Raw genomic sequence first — 22,202 nt, 5'->3', positions numbered from 1 at the left:
CATTTTACCTTATTTAACACACCGCCAGAGCCAATTCCTCCTATGCAGACCACACCTGACCTGATTGAATTGTCACTATAAAATTCCGGGAGGGAGTGCGGGGGTAACGAAAACACTACAAGTGCGCATGCGCGTAGCTTGCTTCTGGCTAGCCGATGGAGGGAGGGGAGGGAATGCAAACACTACGAGTGCGCATGCGCATAACTTGCTGCTCCTGGCTAGCCGAGGGAGGGAGCGAATGCAAACACGACGACTGCGCACGCGCGTAGTTAGATGCTACTGGCTAGCCGCTTCTCGCGTTTCACCGGCAATGATACGGCAAACGTTGGACCGAAAGGGGGACACCGTCACGCATCTAGCGGACCTCTCAGTACCGCGGATGGATTGCTAGCGGCACGGCGACACCACGGCCGTCCGCGATTATTCGTTACCTTTCAAAACCCGTCAAAGTAGCCATCCGAATTCGGGCTGATGTGATGATTTCGTTCAGCGACGCACACCGGCTCGGCTGACGCCGGATGGCTTCGGCGTACGCACGAACGAACGTACGAACGTTTTTTTTGCGTGTTTTAAGGTCTCATTGACGGAAATAAGCCCGAATTCGGATTGTAACTTCTTTGGAAAATCGCAATTTTTGGGTCGCGTGACCCGATCAGCGATCGTTTTAAAGCGCTTGCTGGCGACCCTACGCTAGGCTAACGCTAAGCTAGGTAACGTCCACTCCACGTCAAGGTACACCTTTAATTCTTTGTTTATTTTTGTGCAAAAACTCAAAGCAGCAGCACTTGTTCAAAGGGCCAAGGCGCACACGTCGGTCTGAACCATTATCTGACTGTCCCTCTTGTTTTAATGGACCATTCCCCTTATGGGTTGTTAGCATCGCCCCTGCTAGCTCACGTTTGTAGCTAGTTCTTCACGCCGGTAGCCTCGTTCTCTAGGAATGCACCACCAGGACTTCGCGGGGGAATCCACCGGGACTGGTGGCCGGAAGATGTCGCACCCGTCCGGGTTCCACCATCGGAGGGGAAGCAGCAGCGGTAGCGGAGGCGCGTCTGCGCCTTCTTCCGCGGCAGCGGGAGGCGGCGGCAACGCGATCGCCGGGGATGAGGGCAGCGGCGGCGGGCCCCAGGCCGGGGGGTCGTCCTCCCCGGGGCTCCACCACCACCAGCTCCAGTCACAAGCCGCGGGGGCCCAGATGAAGAAAAAGAGCGGCTTCCAGATCACCAGTGTCACCTCCGCGCAGGTCAACGTCAGCGCCAACAACAGCCTGGCGGACGACACGGAGAGCTACGACGACATGGACGAATCGCACACGGAGGACCTCTCCTCCTCGGAGATGCTGGACGTGTCCGTGTCCCGGGCCACGGACACGGGCGTGCCTGAGCGGAGCTCCTCGGACGAGACGCTGAACAGCCTCCACGGCGTGGATACGCCGGGGCTGGCGTCGCCCAACGAGCCGCTGCAGCCCCAAGGCGCGCTGGCCTCCATGGTGAACGGGACCATGCACCAGCACCAGCCGCCCACCCACTTCCCCCATCACCATGGTCACCAATCGGACCTTTCAGAAGGCGGGACCCCCTCTAGTGCCGCGTTAGCCCACCCCAGCCCGGCTATGATTCCTAATTCCGGACCGGGATCTGGACCTGGGAAACCCAGTAGGATATCTGTGTTGAATACCGTTGCCGGGACAACTGCTCTCCCCCCCGCCGCCGGTGCTGAGAACCGAACACAGACTCAGATGGTGAACCCGGGCCCCCTGTTCGGTACCGTGGGAGTGAGCGCTACGGGCCCCACAGGGTACGACGGGGCCTCCTTGGTGGGAGGGACCATCCCCGCGGCCCAGGCCGCTGCCCCCAACGGCCAGATTCAGGCCCCGCCTGCCCCCGTGCCCACCCAGCAGACCCAGGCCCCCACCGGCTCGCGCTTCAGGGTGGTCAAGCTGGACACGAACTCGGAGCCCTTCCGCAAGGGGAGGTGGACTTGTACAGAGTACTACGAGAAAGAGGTCCCCCACGCGGCCCCCGTCGCCGAGGCGCCGAAGCCGAGCGAGGTGCCTCCGGTGGCCGATACGGAGGCAGGAAACCAGGGTGTTGCGGGGCCGGGTCAGGGCCCCGTGGGGCCCCAGCCCCCGCAGACCCTACAGCCGCATCCCCAGGGGGGCCAGGACTTCTCCAGCCCCGGCGCCATGCAGAGCCCCCCCCAGCTGCTGGGCCTCACTGCGCTCCACGCCCAGATGCCCTTGCAGGACCTCGGTAGCGGGGGGCACCTGATGGCGGGCCAGGGGCCGCAGGCGGGGGGCCCAAGCCATGGGATACCCCACCAGGCGCCATCCCAGATTGGCTACTCCACCGCCGGGGTCCCCGGGCGACAGCCGGACTTCATCCAGCCCACGGCGCCGTTCCAGACGCAGGTGCCGCCCCCCGGCGTCGCCATGGCGATGGGGCACGGGGGCGGGGTCCAGCCGCAGCTGCCTCCCCCCCAAGGCCAAGGGCCGGCCTTCACCCAAGGCCAGCCCCAGCGGCTCCCCGCCCAGCCGCAGCACAGGCCTTACCCTGCCGCGCACGGGGCCCCCTACGTGCCCCTGACGGCGCTGCAGGCCGACCTGCAGCCCCTCCTGGCCCACGGCTCGGTGGGGGGCCGGACCAGCCACCTGGAGGACGCACAGAGGCTGCTGTTCCAGCACCGCCTGGAGCAGCAGGCAGCCGGGACCCTGGCCCACATGGGCATGGGCATGGCAGTGGAGGCCAGCGCCCTGATGGTGGCGGCGGCGGTGGGGCTACGAGGCCAGCCGGTGGACGGCGACGACGACAGGTGAGTCCCCCCCCCCTCCCCCTCCTCTCGTTGGTGTCCCCCGCGCTCGTTTGGGTCTCTGTCTGTGATTGGCCGGTGAGGGTTAGTCTTCTGTGATTTCCCTTTTCGAAAGGGTAAAGCAGATTTTACAGTTTATTTTCATTTGTGGTTTTCATTGTTTGTAAATATTTCTCAATTGTAACTGTAAATTTGTTACATCATTTTATTTATTGCGTATTTTTTGTTGAAAATACAAATATTTTCAATTAAATTGGCCGTTGAGGGTTAGTCCACTGTGCTGTGATTGGCTGTTGAGGGTTAGTCTTCTATGTCTGTGATTGGCCGGTGTAGGGTTAGTCTTCTGTGATTGGCCGCAGAGGGTTAGTCTACTGTGATTGATCCGCGAGGGCTAGTCTTCTGTGATTGGCTTCGAGGGTTAGTCTTAGTCTGGTCCTTAATGTGCAAAGTAAATAAGGTGCAAAGTCAAACCGGAGAAGTGATTGCGGAAATGATTTTGTTAGAGGACCAATCACAGCCCTTGCCTTCTCCGTTGCATCGACGGATAGTTAAAAAATATTGGATGCACACGTAAAGCTACGGAGAAGTTCTCCGACAGGTTGTCCGGCGACGGAGAGGACTCCGTGTCTACGTACAGCACTTTACGGAGGACTGTAGACCGGCCTTTAGGCTTCTGTGTCTGTGATTCGCTGGTGAGGGTTATTCTGTGATGTGATAGGGGTCTGAGGGTTAGTCTTCTATGATTGGCCGGTGAGGGTTAGGGTGCACTCACACTAGGCCATCTGGCCGTGGCCGTTGGCCGTTTTCACACCTAACCGTGCTCAACTGGCCCCATTGTTCTCTGGCCTGCACCCACTCTAGGCCATCTGGCGGTGGCCGTTGGCTGTTGCAACTGTGGCCTGGCCACGGTAGGCTCTACATACGTCGTAACACGTCATCACCAAGCGTCCGCTGCATGGACCATAATAAAGTCTGCCGCCAGTCAGAGTTTTAACAACAATGGACAACAACACAGAGAACACACCAACAGTTGAACCGCTTGACGCCATGTTTACCGTTTCATGGGAAAGAAGGCTCGTCGCCTTTATTATGTCCATGGTCGTCGCATGGACTATACGTCATCCAGCTCAGGTTGCGTAGCCGTGCGTGTGCGAGTGTCTGCTCATTAGCATCTGTACCGTAGCGGCCCGGACCGTAGCAGCACACCTCTCCCAAGTGGCCAAATTGGCCTGGCCTGGCCAGACTGGCCACACTCACACTGGCAGATTTGAGCACGGTTAGGTGTGAAAACGGCCACGGCCAGATCTGTTACAAACTCTCAGTGTGTAACACATTGCCAAACACTTTGCCCAACACACTGCCTAAAAGACTGACAATTAGTCTGTTGAATAAGTGAACCGGTGAATAATCAGATGTGTAACGGAACCTTGCTCGTATCAGTGCAGTGGGGGGGGTTCAATGTGCTGGTTTCGGGTTCCATCCCCCCTAACAACGTTCGATTCCCGAACACACACAATCCCTACCTGTTAGCATACTGTAATATTGAAAAAACGATATATAAGCCCCTACTAATGAGCCAGAGGTCTTGTATTCGTTTCCCGAATACACACCACCGCTACCTGTTAGCATACTGTAGCGCAAAGGCAGTTGTAAGCCTTATCAGGATTCACTATGTGGCTGAATGGTAAACAAGCAAGTCTTTTCCACTCTGCCATGTCTGTTTTGTCGGGTAGTTTGTTTGTGTCGTTTTTTCCAATAAAGAGAATAATAAACATGCGTGTTTGTGTGTGTACGGGGAAGGCACGGAGCGTCTGACGCTAGGAAAACCCAAACGTAGGTCGATAGCCATGCGGATGGAATCAGGAGGTTCACACACCGTTCACAGGACTCTGAGCTCGCTTGCAGAGGCCCAAGGTCAGCAAGCAAACTAGCTAACCCCCCAACCCCCCCCCCCTCTTCCCCAAGACCACATCATGTGACTCAGCAGGCAGCCCACAAGCAAATCCTTAGCAGTGTGTCGTGTGTGTTCGGTTGCGTGACGTTTTGTTGTGTGGGTGTGCGAAAGTGCAGAGTCACTGAAGGGTACTGCTCCAGTAATGCTGACTTATGAGCGGCTGTCGTCGTAGGTCGCCGTTTTGTGGTGCAAACCGCTCTCTCTCTCTCTCTCTCTCTCTCTCTCTCTCTCTCTCTCTCTCTCTCTCTCTCTCTCTCTCTCTCTCTCTCTCTCTCTCTCTCTCTCTCTCTCTCTCTCTCTCTCTCTCTCTCTCTCTCTCTCTCTCTCTCTCTCTCTCTCTCTCTCTCTCTCTCTCTCTCTCTCTCTCTCTCTCTCTCTCTCTCTCTCTTTCCCCCCCCCCCCACCTCACTCCCGCTGCGAAGCTCCAAGCTTGCCTGGAGGTTTGTGTGGTTCTCTCGTCTGTGGTCTTTGCTGCTTCCTTCTCTCTCTGTCTCTCTATCCCTCCCTCTGTCTCTCTCTCTATGCCTGGCACTGTCCTGGCACTTCCTTCCTATAGGACATTGTTCATTATAGCACTCCAAAAAATTAAGCACGATCAGTGTTTTTCCCCTGGGCAGAAAGTAAGTTAAAATGAATGATGTCAACTTGTTCACTTTGATTCGCCACTTCACCCAACAGCATCGCCGTCTTCACATCAGCTGAGAATTCTCCAACCAGGGCTGATCGTGAATATGTCTGGCGCAAAATCAATGACATCCCTTGAAATGGCAATGTTATCTCTTGGCAGAGAAGGTCTTCCTTCGCTGTTGGAGAGGTTTCTTCACGTTGGTGGTCGCCTCAGTTCGGGCGGTAGAGCGTGGTTGACTTGTAACCGGAAGGTTGCCGGTTCGATCCCCAGCGCCACATAGTAGGGCTGAACGATTTGGGCTAAAAATCGAATTGCCATTACTTTGACCAATATTGCAATTTAATAAGTTATTTTTTTGAATCTATTAAGTTCCTTATCTTATTCATCATTCTCTAAGCAAGCAATAAATCATTCTTGAGTATGAACAACACAACATTGGAAACTGCTCTTTCCTGTAGGCCAGGCCGATGTGTTGAGATGAATTCCTATTATAACATCTTTATTTAACTGTTAAAAAGTTTTTTTAATATTTTAATCAAAGCCTTTGCGATTTGCATATTGCGTTCTATTACATCCCCATTTCAATTTTAATTAAATTAATCGTTCAGCCCTACAGTGACGAAGGCTGTGTAAAGTCGTGACGTTGGATTCTACGAAAGATACTCGTGCGATGCGGGCCGGTGACGACTGGCATGCGTCTCCGTTTTGTTTGGGATACATAACCTCCAAACACTATGACCCCCCCCTCTTGCCAGCTGCTGCGGTGTTGCTCGTCAACACAAGGGCGCTGACGCACTCTGCTGTCGCTTAGGACGGACACCATGTGACCAGGCCCGGCCAATCAGGTGGCTGGCATCAGGGAGGCGTCTTGATAAAAGCCTGGGCTCCATGGCTTCATAACAAACAGCCAAAGTGACCCTTGGTGAAGTTTCTACGGAGCATGGAGGCTTGTCGCCTTGACTACAGGCGACGGGGGATGTCATTGAACCCGGTGCCCTTTCAGCTGTGGTCTTTTAAAGCATCGTCGTACTCTGTTCTGTTCGTCATGAGACAGACTAGTAGCGTAGTCATGGTGTCGCTGACACCATGGGACACAGCTATGCGCCGGTTTAATGCTAATCTGGCGTGGCGGCTAACCACCCCCACCAGTCAGCTGTGATCTCGTCTGCGGAGAGCCAGGGGTCATGAAAAACGGGTTTCACCCTCCATGTGATTTGCTGCAGGGGTGCGGCAAGCGTGTGTCATAGCTGATTAGATCACTTCCACCAATTAAAAAAAAAAAAAAGGCAGTCAGGTCATTATCTAACAGGTGTGTGTGTGTCCGAGCTGATTAGGATCATTAGTTTCACTCTCCGGGTTTCAGCTATTCATAAAAACAGTGAGGTCCCGATGCAGCTGTTAGGTAGAACACTGTATGGGCCGTTCTTGTAAATGCAAACTCAACATACGAGGGTTCTCTGCGCTGTGCCCTTGATTCTCTTTCAAAGCTGACGAACAAACCACACATTACAGTAATTGGGTTATTTTGACTGCAAGGTAGACTGCACAAAGTACTAGATTCATCCACATGTTAATATTTTTCTTATGAACCGGGCAAGTCAGAGAACGCAGCGGGCCACGGTGCATTTTTGGCAGACCTGTTTCCTCATTAATTCGGGCTGAAAGATTTGGGGAAATAGTCGAATTGCGATTATTTCGACCGATTTAGTATGCAATTTTATTATTTTTTGAAGTTCCTTGTGTTATAATAATTTACTAAACAAGCAATAAGTCATTCTATAGTATGACCAACACGACATTGGAAGCAGTCAACATATAAACTGCTCTTTCCTTTAGGCCCGGCCTATGTGTTGAGATGAAGTGATGCATGAATTAATATTATAACATCTTTATTTAACTAACTGTAAGAAGAATCTGACAGATCTCCAGTCAGTAAGAGTTCCACAAGTTACTTTTTTTTCGCAGCCCTCGCGATTTGCAAATCATGTTCTATCACATTGCAATGTCGTTTAATCGTTCAGCCCTTATTTGAATGCGCTAAATGTGGGTAAAGACAAATCGGTGGTGGGTTTGGTGTGAAAGGTGGAAGCCTCTGGGAACAACTCGCTCTATTCCACGCTGATTTGTAATCAGGGGACGAGACTTCAACACACTGACAGTTCCTGTGCATAGTATCAGAGTATTACATTTACATTGAGGCATTTTGGTGATGCTTTTATCCAAAGTGACTTGCAACAGTTCACACACTCATTCACACACTGACGGCGGTGTCGACCACGCAGGGCGACAGCCAGCTGGTCAGGAGTAGTCAGGGGGAGACGTCATGCTCAGGGACACCTCGACACTCAGCTAGGAGGAGCCGGGCATCGAACTAGCAACCTCTCCGGTTACAAATCCAGCCGCTCTTCCTCCTTAGGGTAAATCGACCCCTAGAGTTACGCACTCATCGTGGTGTGCTGGCACCGAGCACATGCCCTCATGTTATTTAGACGGGGATCCGATGGCATTGCCATTGTTGTCAAAGCAGAACCCTTGCTGTTATGGCGAAGAGGATAACAAATGCAGGGTATGGATAACCTCTAGAGTGAGAAGGCTTGTCCTGTTGAAGCCTTGACACAGCATTGACCTCACAAGATTCTACTACTAAAGCATGGGTTAAGAATCCTTCTGGCACGTTAAACAGTATGATTATTGACTTCAGGGGGGTGTATCAGACCAAGCAGAGAGGTAGTGATGTTGGATCATGCTACTTGAGTTGGATATTGACGTTCGAAAAATTACTAATTTGAAAAGGCTTTGGCGATATCTTCTTTTACCGTGGTATTTCTCGACGAAAACTCCCACTTTTATTCAAGTTTTCAGCTATGCTAACATAATTGCATAATTTTCTAATCATCAATTAGCCTTTTAACATGATTAAACAATGTACCTTTACAACACAGGGGTGATGGTTGCTTGAAATTGGCATCTGTACACGTAGATATTCCATTAAAAATCTGCCGTATCCAGCTAGAATAGTAATTTACCACATTAACAATGTCTAGACTGTTCTAAAAAATTAAATGTTAGCTCAATGAAAAAAATTGTGCTTTGCTTTTAAAAATAAGGAAAAAAATAAGGAAGCCGTTTCGGCTTCGTGTGAACGGGGCCTGAGTGCTATGCGATCGAATTGAATATAATTAATGTCATACATATTTAGCCTATAAAGCCCTTTGAGACTGTACCGATGATTAACATTTAATTAACGTGCTGTAGGCCTGTGTCTATGGATGTTTATCGTCAAATAGCTATGTGATATGAGCTTTCAAGCTAGAGACCTCAATTCCAGTGCCTTGTTGTTGCAGTGTCCCCCGTTCCGCCACTAGATGTCACTGTAGGACCATGCAAATGCCTACTGTCATTCTGTGGGAAATGAGTGCGTTCTCCTTTGGTCATGAGAACAGCTCTGTGCCTGATTCTCAGTAGAGCGTGAGGCCTTCCTGTGAAGAACAACACAGGACGACCCAAGGAGGTCCCCCGTTCTCTACTACTGTTACAGAGCGTGGATAAACAAAAACAGGGGGCCTCATCTGTCTCTCCCTCTCTCTGTCTCACTTTCTTGCTCATGTCTGTCCAACTGTCTATCTCTCCATCTCGTGCTTTCTCTCTCTGTCTCTGTCTCTGTCTCTGTCTCTCTCTCTATCTCACACCCCCCCCCTCCCTCCATGGGATCTCATAGCCACAGCCTCCCTCATCACCGTGGGTCGGCTTTGTTTATTCTGAAAGCAGAGCCATATGAGAAACACACACACTGCAAGACCGCCTAGCGAGCCTAAAGCCAAGACCTAAACACCGCCATGTTGTGTGGCTGTTGCATCGTTGGATGCTGAGGTTGCATCATTCGGTTTGTACCATGAGATTCACCTTGGTTCACTCCTAGAGGACGCTGGCCCGGAGGGTACCGTGTGGGCACCTCAACCCGACTGCTCCCAGACGGAAGGTTGCTAGTTCGATCCCCGGCTCCTCCTAGCCGAGTGTCGAGTTGGCCCTGAGCAAGGCACCTCGCCCGAACTGCTCCCAGACGGAAGGTTGCTAGTTCGATCAGCGGCTCATCCTAAGCGGAGTGTCGAGGTGTCCCTGAGCAAGGCACCTTGCCCGAACTGCTCCTGACGAGCTGGCGTGGTCGACTGCACCGTCGTTGCGTGAACCGTCGTAAAAGCTCAGTGATGGTTCCACGTCGACGCAACGCAGGGACCACGCAGACGCTTCGACACAGTCCTGAACCTGGTTTGATTCTGCATCGGGTTAACGCCAGTGGACCAATCACAGCCCTTGCTGCTGTGTTGCCTCGACGAAAGGTGACACTTTTTGGGAGGCGCGCGTCAGGCCCGCAAGGACGGTATGGGTCAGTAAATCCCCTTGCGTTGCGAAAAACGTGGAACCAAAGCTACGATTTAAGTCTCTTTGGATAACAGCGTCTTAGAAACGACCTCGATGTAAATGTGGATGTTCATGTTCAGTCCTGTGTTTCTTTGGAGGAACACGGGGCCGTTCAGAGGGGTAATCTCTTCATCTGTGATGTTTGCTCCGAATGAGAAACGTCAGCCCGGCATCTCTGCAATCTCCGCCCACCGCTTCCTGAATGATTTATTTAGTTAGGCTGCGGCCCCTCCTGTGATGATGATGATGATGAAGCCGCTGAGGTTGTGATGTGTGGAGGGAGGGAGAGAGGGAGAGAGAGGTTATTTTATATATTGTCAAAATGTTGACATTGGGCGTCGTTGTGTTTGGACTTTTTCCATAATTAATGTTGGTTCTCAGTCTGCTCTGTGTGGTTGTAGGAGGGGGTGAGATAGGGGGGAAAGAGGGGGCGAGACTATTGTACTATACTGCTACTCTACTATTGAGATACACTGAGGAGAGAAAGAGGTACTGAGGAAAGGGGTAGAGAGCGAGGGATATGCTGAGGGGAGAGGGAGATGCAGTAGTCAGTTAAGAGACTTGACTGTTATGCTGTGAAAATAATAAGATGTGATGTGATGGCGAACGTTGATTTGATTACACAAGGCTTTGCGTCTCGGGGTGACGACAGATTCACACGGCCTGTCTTCTCCTGTGTGGTCTTATTAACTTGCGTTTGGCAAAGAGAATATGTCCTATTCCGAAACATGAACAGTTTGAGCCTTTGTTCGGGTGTCTCCGTGTTCCCCGGCTGTTACTATGAGGTCTGGCTGTTACGAATCAGGAAATGCAAGGAGCCACTTTGCATTTGTCGAGTAGCTCGGGAGGCAGAGTAGCCTGGTTCTACCAGACTCAGTACTTCACTTCATTTAATTTCATTTGTACAGAGAGTCTGGACCTAATCAATTGACAAACATTAACTCACTTGAAGGCGGGTGTCTGTTGAAGTTTAAAATGATTGGATCTGCCCAGTGCCACTCTGGATCTGCCATAACCAATCGCTAACGTTTGGTTGTGACGTATGTCATGCGCCGGGAATCACGCGCAGGTTGTACACAAACCAAACACCTTGCGCGTCTGCACGAAAATGTCCGTCAACGACAGCTGCAGGTTTTGTTCGTCGAATTTAATTTATCAGGGAAAAATTGCACATTGTAAATCAATATTTTATAGTAAGGCCAGAGATGATGTATGCAGTCAACTTTCGAAGCTGGGTCTAATCGTTGACAACACGCCATCGTCATTGTTCTCAGACACGCCCTCTGTTCACTGATTGGGCGCCGCTGTGGCGGCCCCAGAAAACCAAATTACATACAGCAGGTCCAGACCTAGTACTGAAGGGAAATTCAAATTGAGCGGAAGTACTTAGGCGGGCGGAGCCAGGCTAGAGGCAGAGCAGGTTGGCTGGTAACCGGAGGGTTGCTACTCCTAGTCCAATGTCGAGGTGCCCCTGAGCGAGACGCCTCACCCCGACTGCTCCTGGCGAGCTGGCTGTTGCCCTGCATGGTTGACTCTGCCGTCGGTGTGTGATTGAACCGTTGTAAGTCGCTTTGGGTAAAAGCCTCTCGGTTTCAAAAGGCATCTTGTAAGGGATATTAAAAGATTGATTTTCTTTCGGTTTTCACTTTCCTCAAGGATTTAATGTGGGTGGGAAATTAGCTAATTGCCAACAATTTCATTAGTAAATGTGTTGTTGAATATTGATTGGTTGGTTCTTAAAACACGGATTCATCGGGTTAGTGCCTCTCTCTGGTTTTGAGCGGAAAGAGACAACCGCTCACACCACTATTGGCATGCAGCCGATTCAGAAGGAAGCAAAGCCAATACGACAATTCACCATGACGTCACTATACGTTCTTCCGGGTGGCAAAAGCCGAAGTGTTCTCCAACCACTAGTAAACAAACTCTTCCATGTCATTTGACCAGGGCAGAGAGATCGAGAAAATAGAGTAAATTAATGATTTGTTCTTGCGGGCTGCTACGGGTCGTCTCATTAATGTATATATATAATATATGTATCTTTTTTGTCATCGTTTCAACTTCAGATCAACAACAATGTTTTTAACTATGTATCTATGTTAACAGTAGCCGGCCAGAAGGCTTCAAGTCAGTGGAAGCCGCTCGCGTTCTGCCACCCGGAGGTATCTTGACGCCTATTGTTTACAAACATCCGGAATTGCCGAGTAGCCATACAGGAATCTGGCGTACAGAGCGAGACGGAGAGGAGAAATAGGCCTTGCACGCCCCCTCGTGAGCAACAAAAGTGTGTGTGCGTGTGCGTCTGTCTGTGTTTTTTCCAGGTAGCGGTCATTATTGTACACCTTGTTGAACGCTGGTGAACTCCCCATACCCCGGGCCTGCCACTAGTCATGTGGCGGTCAACACTTTCAGTCTCGACCACAATGCGATGGTGAAGACTTTGTTTATGGCTATTTATTTGATTATACATCCTGCTTCAAAACTTGGCCCCATGGTAACCCAAGTCACACGTAATTTTTTGCTCGATAGATCGAACCCTAGATATTGTAGGCACGGCAACTTTATTTATGTTGCACTTTTCAAACATCAGCAGACTCAAAATGCTTTGTTAAATAAAATAATAATATAGTAAAAGAAAACAAAGGCAAAATAAAAAAATGCATATAATGAAACGTATAAAAAATAGCAATGCAATGAAATATTGTAATTCATCTGAAAATGTTGATTTGATATATTAGGATTGTTCAACCATACCCCTCAGTGAAAAACTACTGAGTCCTAGAAAAGCTTTTATTATTGTTATTATTAGTTACTATGGTTGATTTGGATGAGGCTGTTGATTGGCTCGTCCTGTCCGTGGTCATCGCTGGATGCAGTCTGTATGGGCGTAGCGTCGTGTGCTGCTATGTGCTTGGCGGTTATCCAACCATCGCTCAGAGCATTCATACGTGTTCGAATGAACGGGTTAGATAATATCTGGGTCACCCCCTCCATTGGATTCACACACATGCCTGCACACACTTACACACGCGCACACTCACTCGTGCACACTCACTCACTCACACAAACAGGGCAGCTTAAGGAAGCTGGAATCAGAAGCTGATCTACAATGAATGGACACTTACTACTACTATTGAGCACCATCTATGATGTACCGTCTTGATGTCACATTGTCATTGGTCGTGCAGAAAATTAGGAAAAAATTATAATAAAGTATTCAAGGTCTCAAACCTGGAAAACCTTGAGATGGAACGTCTTACCTAGAGTGTGCAAAATAATAACAAAAAAGATCTTTAGTTCAGAATATTTTAAAAGATTAAATTGCACACTTTTTCAATGTTCTTGTTTCCCTTGACAATTTTGTTTAGCACTTGATTACTTTTTTGATATTTATGGTTAAAATTGCACAAATTAATTCACCACTCTGGTTCCAGGTGTTATTTTGAGAATCTGCTTGTTTATCAATTCTATAATAATATAGTGTTTAATAAATGATGGTTCAATGTAGTACAGAGTCTGTACTACTAGGATTATAAATTATCACATGCGGCATGTGGCTCAGGAGGTAGATCGGGTTGACAAGTATCCAGGAGGTTGCTAGTTCTATCCCTAACTGCTCACTGACGAGCTGGCTATCGCCCTGCATGGCTGACTCCGCCGTCGTTTCAAAGTGTGCGTGAATGTTCGGCAATATTGTACAGCTCTTTCAGTGGCCACTGGTTAGATAAGCGCTTTATAAATGCAACCATGCAGTCCATTAATACCTAGCTAGGTCCCCCCATATTTGACTTTCTTTCTATCGTTCATTCATACTGGCAATATGATCCGGACGGATCAGATAACATAAACCTTGTGGGTGTTCTCCCCAGGTCAGAGGCGTCACTGCGTGCGTACGATGCAGAGTGACGTAGGTCACATCGTGCCGCAATTTAGTCCTAGCCTCACACGGCACTCTTACCGATTGGTCGAACGAGGGGAAGGGTGGTAGATTCTTCCCTCTTTTCGACAGCGTCCCCTTGCCTGACTTTGGCACGGTCTGTGCTCTGCTGAGGTCCACAATAGTGTGTGTGTGTGTGTGTGTGTGTTAGGGATGGGTCCGAATATTAGATTATTCGTTCCTGATGGTCAAAGCCGATTTTTAACAATGGGCCGTTACGTTTTTTTTCCATTCAAATAATCAAGAATTAACGGACGGAACCAATGTTGGATACCTCAAAGGGCCTTATCCCGCTTATACCACGGTCACTTGCCAAAGAAAATAAGACCATTCATTTATTTTTTCATGCGTTTTACAATCCAAATATACATTTTTTCCCAAGTCATAAGTAACTTTGTTTCACTAGTAACGCCTGAGGGTTTGACTAATACCTGGAACAACCATTACCCTCCTGTAAGGTTCTTATGCGACGGATACTTTGTTCACTCCTCCAGTAAATAGGACAGACCTTATATACGAATTGGCATGGGAGGTATTCTAGTCTGCTCAGCTATGAGCAGAAGGGGTTGTTGCCACTATCTCAACAACCCCTGTCTGGGAATTCAGAAATGCAAATGCCATAACCAAGTTTATTGGTGTATTCATTGCTGCTGATTTACTGCCATTCTCCGTTGTTGACAAACAAGCAGTTTTTTTTTAATTTTACCCTTTAACTATAAACTGTACCATCCTGTACCGTACCGTGACCTCAAAACAGAGGTACATACCGAACCCTGACTTTTGTGTACCGTTAAACCCATAGTGTGTGTGTGGGTCACCACGTTTGCCGTTTCATGTTGTTTGCGTGTGCTGCTGCCTCTCTGTCTCGTTTGTGTTTAGTCCTGTGTGCGCATTGCATTGTGGGTAACATGTTGACGATGTTGGTGTGTCGTTATGCAGTCACTGCGTCGGTGTATGCGCGTCGATTACCGCGTAGGTGTGGGAGGGAGGGAGGGTGGGGACATGGTCGCAAGTATGGCTTCACAGCATCAACAATTCTCGTACACCATCCACACTAGTCGCTTGGGGTGGGGGCGGAGGGGCGGAGCTAAGACGCCTTGAGCCAATGGGAGATGGAGCGGAGGGGGTGTGTAGGTGGGAGGGTCGATTGTCGCAAAGGGGGGAGCGGGACGCACACAAAGAAGCCAGAAGGTGAGCCGGACACGAGCAATTCTGATTGGATACGATGGAAGGAAGCCCCTGGATGCTCTCGTCCCTGATTGGTCAGATTATGGGCGAGGCCGGGCTTAACGAGGCGTGCGATGGGGTGTGTGGTCGCAGACAACTCACCCCATTGGACGGATTAGCCTAATCTCTGCTGACGGTTAACACTACGACCGGCGGTGGGAGGGAGGTGGGGCGATCTCAGCCAATCAGGATGGAGGATGGATGAGACGCATGGGCGAGCATAGGGTGAGACCGGGCGAGACCGGGCGATGAGAGGCGACATGCGCACAAACACACACACTTATGTACACACACACATACGCACTCCCGAACACATACAAAAACACACGCATATACTTGCACACACATACAGAAAAACACGCATTCACACACAGACACTTACACACTCACACAAAAATACACACTTACAGACTCGCGCTTGCAGAGACACGCAAAAAGTCACGTGCAAAGTATGAATAGTGTAAGCCAATCTGGGTGCTTTTTACATTCCATAAGTACTATCTCCCTGAGTCATCCATTGTTATATATTTGACTGTAAATTGAAACCAGGATCAGAATCGTCCTGAAACCGCCTAATCGGTGCATGCCTAGTTATGATCACATGTAACAATGTGATCATATTGTAATGTATGCTGTTCACACCGCAACACTCTTTTTCCATCTAGTTTCCACTGTAGTTTTGGATTGTCAGTGCCGTTAAAGTAGCATTAATAATGGTTTATTAATTTAATGGCACCGACAATCCAAAACCCCAGTCGAAACTAGATGGAAAAAGTGTGTAGTTCAAAACGTGACGCAGCTTTTCTTCTTTGCCACCTACAGAGTTTATTGAGATCATTAAAAGAAAACGCCATTTTATTTCCCGTAGACATTTGACAAGGGATCCGGAGCCTCGGAGGCGGGACTTATCTTCAGAGGTCTATAGACGGGCATTTGTCAGTGCTCGGAGTATACAAAGGCCTTAGCGTGCTAGGGTCCTAAGCATGTGCGTAGCATGTTAGCGCAGCCTGCCAATAAAGATGATAGCACATCGGCGTCAGAAAGCCCGCCCCCTTGATCTGAACTGGACTTGTTAGCATTAAGGAGACTATATAGACGTTTGTGAGACACACACACCTGTCATAAACGGACACATGTACGTAAACACACACACACGCGTACACACAAATTACATACATATACACATTTACGTATACACAAACATGAACATACTTGTATACACACACACACACACACACACACACACACACACACACACACACACACACACACACACACACACACACACACACACACACACACACACACACACACACACTGTGCATTTAACTTTTCCAAGGTTGTCTGTTTGGGATGCAAGGGTTTATTCTATGGTAATGTTAAATCACAGTTGGTTCATTTGGAGTGAGGCATCTTTCTTAAACTACACGTTCAGATATGGTTGTCTGGCTTCCTCTAACTTATATCATGGCAACCCATTAATATAGTTAACGTTTTACGTTATTAATATGGTTTTAAATAAAATAAAAAACGTTACTATTGAAATTAGTAATGTATAATGTACAATGTATTAATACAACGTATGTATTAATACAATACATTGTATTAATACAATACATTGTATTAATATAATGTATTAATACAATGTATCAATACAACGTCTAATGTATTCATCTGGGAATAAATAACAAACGCACAAATGACCGTATACGCCGCAAATATTTAATTATTAGTTATTATCAATCATCTCATCCGTGTGACGTTCCGGTCCAAAGCGGTTGAAAGGAACTGCAGGTTGTGGGAAACGAGGGTAACGCGCACGCTCCTGGGCAAGCTCACGCGAATGCTCCTCGGGTCACGCGCAGGCTCCCTGGCTCAGTCAGCCAATCCGGTGGCGCCGTGGCGCTGTTGTCGTGCATAAATTATGCACTGAGCTCGCGCTCGCGCTCTGCAGCTCTCCTAGGCTCGCGCCGTTGCAACCGCTTCTCTCCAGTCTTTGTGTTCAAGCGGTGCCCAAGAAGGCTGTTCCTGGGGTCGCGAGCCCTGTTATTTTTTGCGTCTCGCCCCGGAAAAAAAACCGGACACACAGGCGGAAGCAGGCAGCAGTCCGCTGCGACGCCTCCCTGCCCACAAATAATGCGTTTTATATTCCGCACCTCGGAAGGTTTCTACTTTTTCGACGTTCTTTTCGTGCGGGTGTTCATGGACGGGGCGGCATGAGTGCCCGATGTTACGCGGCGTCGGCTATGGACCTCGGCGTGTTGCAACTGAGGAGTTTCTCTATCTCGTTGCTGTCCTCCGTGCTGGGGAAGGAGAGCGGCGCGCTCCGCCTCGAGCACAGGTAAATGACCGACGGGAAAGAGACGCCCGCGAGCGACGCGCGTGAAGGTGAACCCGCGCCGCGAGACCCTCGCGGGGAGCGCCGTGTCATTCATTCGATCAATCATTCGTTCATTCGTCCTCGATTCAGAATGTACATCCCGAGATTGACTGAGCATAACAATAAATGTTACACGCACGCACGCGCACACACACACAGCTGCGGTTCTCAGGTCTATTGACAAAGGCAGAGAAAAGACCCCAAACGTACACTGTGTCCCCATCGCAATGTCTACGTGGGTCGTGGACGGAGATCGGCCCGTTGTCATGGGTTTCATAACCTGTTCATAAACATGTTAATAAGGATATGGATTAAAGATGTACTTTTTGTTTTTGGTGTTTCAGTTCATCGGGAGCCAGTGTGGTGGCCATTGACAACAAGATCGAACAGGCAATGGTGAGTTGTTGACGTGTGTGTTTTATCGTCATTGTGTGTGTGTCTGTGTTTATCGTCATTGTGTGTGTGTGTGTGTGTGCCCCTCGCTCAGCCGTTGGATGCTATGAACATGATGGATTCAGTGTTATGTAACCACATCATGTATGATTCCTACATAGTCTTAACTCTTTCGGATATATATTTTTTATCTTACATTATTGGATCCTTAAGTTTAGCTTTCTAGTTTCCCTACCCAAAAAAAGGCAAATCTTAGACCAGAAGTAATTTCTGTGCCTGAATAGAAACGATTCTATCAAATATATTATTAACCACGCAAATAAAAATAAAAATGCAATCTTGTTCAAACTCGCGCATTTCTTGTCCCATCTCGCGTATTTTTTTTTTGTCTCACAACGATGTTGGTTTCCACTCCGGATGTGATTCCCTTTTTCTTTTTTTTGGTGGTGGTGAGTTCGCACCTGTTCAAACACCGCGAGTCCTAGAGATCTCTCTCTCTTTCGCTCTGTCTCTGTCGCTCTGTCTCCCTCTGTCGATCTGTCTCCCTCTCTCTGTCTCCCTCTTTCTCTCCTCGCTTGTTGCTAGGCAAGCCGCAGCCTCGCGACGGCGCGGTATAAATAACTCGACGGTTGATTTGCTCCTCCCACCCGGCTCAGGAACATTTTGTTCCCTCTGCGTTCACCCGGCGGGAGAGAGGGAGGGAGGGAGTGGGGCTTGGTCCCGGCTGAGGGGAGAGAGAGGCGCTCACATTATTATACGCAAATCCTCTCCTCTGGCGCGGAGGCTCTAGAAGCAGCAGGAGCGTGCGGCAGACCTATAATGTCTGGTTCAGCCTGTAGGACATGGACATCCACATCCAACCGCTTAATGTGGATGTCCATGTCCTGGGGGCGATTATTTAAATAGATACTGAATAGAAATAGAATTGAGTAGAATATACACATCTTTTCCTGTCATCGGCCACCCTTTTGTTGAAGGATGAAGGTGACTTAATTTGAACAGATTATTGGTCATTTTGTGCGCCATTCCGCTGATTCAACACAACGCTGAATGAATGAATAAGTCAGTGATGAATGAATGAGCTAGTCCGCTAACGCCAACATCATCACTCATCGTTTCCGCACAGTGCTAAGAAACACTAGATGAGCACCACACTGAAAGAATGAATGAATGGATAGCACGCTAACGCTTACTCCAAACCTGACGAGTACAACACTGAAGGAATGAACAAGCTTGCTAGCATGCTAATGCTAACGCTTACACCATCGGTCATCGTTTTCTCCACAATGCTAAGAAATGCTAGATGACCACTGAGTGAACGAGCTAGGTATCTAGCATGCTAACGCAGACATCATCCCGACGAGCAGAACACTGAATGAAGGTGCTTGCTAGCACGCTTATGCTAACGCTAACACCACTGGTCATCGTTTTACTAGCTGGCTAGCACTAAAACGCTAACACGAAACCCGAAAAGAAAATTCACTGAATGAATGAGCTATCATGCTAACGCTATCATTGGTCCTCATTTTTATGCAGTGTTAAACGCCGGGTGAGCACCACACTGAATGATTGAATGAAAGAGCAAGCTCAGCTAACACTACTGGTCATCATTTTTTTCCGCACGGTGCTTAGAGATGACGGACGGGCACAGCACCGAATGAATGAATGAATAATCGAACGAACGAACAAGCTAGCCTGCTAACTAGGGATCGACCGATATGGATTTTCTTAGGGCCGATGACGATACAGATTTTCATCAGCCTTAGCCGATGACCGATGCACGATACCGATTTCCTTTAGCGGATACTGCTTTTGCTCCCTAAGAAATGCTACAAGTCTCTATTTAAATAGGAGCATTTATTGAACCCGTGTGCCGAGAAAAAATATATATAAAAAGAAAAAGAATCGGCTGATGCACATATATCAGTTGATGCCTAGCGCTAACCTCCACCCTCCCTCTCTGTCCCCCCCCAGGACCTGGTGAAGAGCCACCTGATGTACGCGGTGCGCGAGGAGGTGGAGGTGCTGAAGGAGCAGATCAAGGAGCTGCTGGAGAAGAACAGCCAGCTGGAGACCGAGAACAGCCTCCTCAAGACGCTCGCCAGCCCCGAGCAGATGGCCCAGTTCCACGCCCAGGTTCAGAGCGACTGCTCCCCCACTGGGGGGGGGGGAGGAGTCGGGGGCGGGGCTGGAGGCGGAGTTGGAGCAGGGGGTGGGGTCTCAGCCGGGAGCTTGCCGCTGGTGCTGCCACCGCCATCGCCGGCCGTGCAGAACTCAGGCCCGTCGGCATAGCAACCGTCACGTCGTTGCCTCGTTCCGCTCCGATGAGGAAGGTTAACCAGGAGGAAGAGGAGGAGGTATGTGTGGGGGGGTGGTGCAGTGATCGAGCTAACCCCCCCCCCCTCCTCCCGAGAAATTATTGGACGAAGCCCATCTTTCAATTTTTGGGATTATTATTTTTGCACATTCGTGGTTCGTGACCTCTCCCCCCCCCACCTGATCATGTTCAAGAAACTCTTGGTGTCGGACAGACAGACAGACAGACAGACACACACACACACACACCAAAAATACGGGCTTGTGCGCAAAGCTTAGCCGTAAAGTGTGTGTACGTTTTGTGATGCGCTCCTGACAATCGGCATGACGACCTGGGAGGAGGAGGGGGGATGCTGGGGGGGGGAGAGGCATCGCTGTACCAGTCTCGGGGAACAACAAGACGATTTCTTCTTCTGATTCTCGGGGGGGAGGAATTGGCCGTCTTGTCGCCGATACCGTCGTTAGGAAATCCTCCCCGCAGGCAAGGACTTTTGCATGGGCAGATGCTGCAACCGGGGCCTAACCACAGCCCCACCCCCCTTTCCTTGGATGCGTTCACCCCTCCCTCCACCCCGACCTCGAAGCTTTTACCTAGCAACTTAATTATTTTTTCTTTCATACTTTTACGTTTTAGCACTTTTTGTCATCGACACTAAACCGACCAATGGGGGACCAGTAGTAGGGGCTTTTAAATAAATAAATAAAGAAAGGCCTAGAACAAACGGAGAGGACACTCTGAATACCACCCATCTGGTATGGGAGGCGCAGGGCCAGCCATCTCAACGTACTCTTATTTTGAAAGGGCGGTCAATGAGGAGCTTTTATTGTGAATTTTTACTTTTTTTCGTTTGAGGTGGAGGTTTGGGCTGTACGCACATCAGTCACTTGTTATCAATCTGTCACTTTCTCCCCGGTTTGAGTCTCCCCATCGACGACCATTTTGTCCCCTTCCCGCCTTTTTGACCCCCCCACCTCCATGTCCACTGGAGAAAGGAACCGAAACGACGTTGGGACAATTACTTTGGGAATCGCATGTATTTGGTAGGGCAACACCAAGGACTGGTATCGGACTGCACCTCTTCTTTCCTGTGTTGCGTTATGTCAAGTCAGTCAGTATCGGATTCGGTTAATATTGGAAAAAAACTGACTTTGGATCGGATTCCACGGGACTGTTTAAACGAATTCAAACCGTACGATGTCCGATGGACCTCTGCCAAGTGCCTGGTGCGACACCATAGATGCATATATGATATTTTTTGTTTTGTAAGTATTATTATCATTTTTTTGTTGTGTATGTATGAGGTGACCCTCCTTTTGTGTGTGTATGTATCTCCTTTTGTGTGTGTATGTATGTTTGCGTGCGTGTGTATATATATCTATGGTTTTAGCCAGGTGTCGAACTACTACCTGTAAACTCAGACTAGGTGGAGATAGACCAGGAAAGGCTGTTGTCGTCGTCGTCGGCGACACACACACACAACCCAACGAAGACTCACTGTAATGTGAACATCGTCCCATCCCGAACACTCTGAACAATGCTGTTTTTTTTGCCCCCGTTGGATGGTATTTTTCTGTCCTTTGTACGACTCTGTCTGCGTGCTTCGGAGGCGGTGGTGGAGAAGGTGGTGGTGGAGATAGGAAAGCAGTGGTTCTTGTGTGCATGCTCCTCAGACCCTTCACAAATGTGACGTTCGTTTGCACTACACAGTTGCACCTCAAATAAAAAGAATACCCTTAAATTACCCAACGTTTCGGATTGTCTTTCATGCACGCTCCTTCATTAAAAAAAGGTGTTAGTGATTTGTTTTTACACAAACCTTTTTTAATCTTTTAAAAGCACCGTTGGTTTTGGATTTCAAACGATGGACGGTTTTTAACTTCCTGCTCAGGTTAACCTGGGGGGGGCGGGGGGGGTTAACAATATATCTCTGTAGGTACAGTAAGGATGGTCATAGAACCAAGTGCCAAGCACGAACAATCGCTAAGTTAACCCATTCCCCGTCTACAGGTCGATAGCTAGGAGAAGATGGGACATGCCGAGTACTATGTTGGTGCCGCGCAGTGAAAGGGAAACGATTAAACCGGATTCAACCGCTTCCATCCGGTGCTCCATCCTCGGTTCGACATCGATTGGCCCCAT

At 49.1% G+C, this 22,202-nt stretch overlaps 1 protein-coding gene across 1 annotated transcript; it reads left to right on the top strand.

The window, feature by feature from the left end:
• The first annotated feature begins 188 nt into the window (after positions 1-188).
• Positions 189-21,927, top strand: LOC130385693 (TSC22 domain family protein 1-like). The gene is made up of 3 exons (XM_056594338.1): positions 189-2,811; positions 17,698-17,749; positions 19,721-21,927. The coding sequence occupies exons 1-3, from the start codon at positions 941-943 to the stop codon at positions 20,036-20,038; spliced, it is 2,241 nt and encodes a 746-aa protein (XP_056450313.1). The 5' UTR covers positions 189-940; the 3' UTR covers positions 20,039-21,927.
• Positions 21,928-22,202: the final 275 nt, after the last annotated feature.

This window comes from Gadus chalcogrammus, chromosome 7 (assembly GCF_026213295.1).
Source record: "Gadus chalcogrammus isolate NIFS_2021 chromosome 7, NIFS_Gcha_1.0, whole genome shotgun sequence".
NCBI classification, from domain to species: domain Eukaryota; kingdom Metazoa; phylum Chordata; class Actinopteri; order Gadiformes; family Gadidae; genus Gadus; species Gadus chalcogrammus.
The sequence above is the reverse complement of the archived record's forward strand: the minus strand, read 5'-3'. Positions and strand labels throughout refer to the sequence as shown.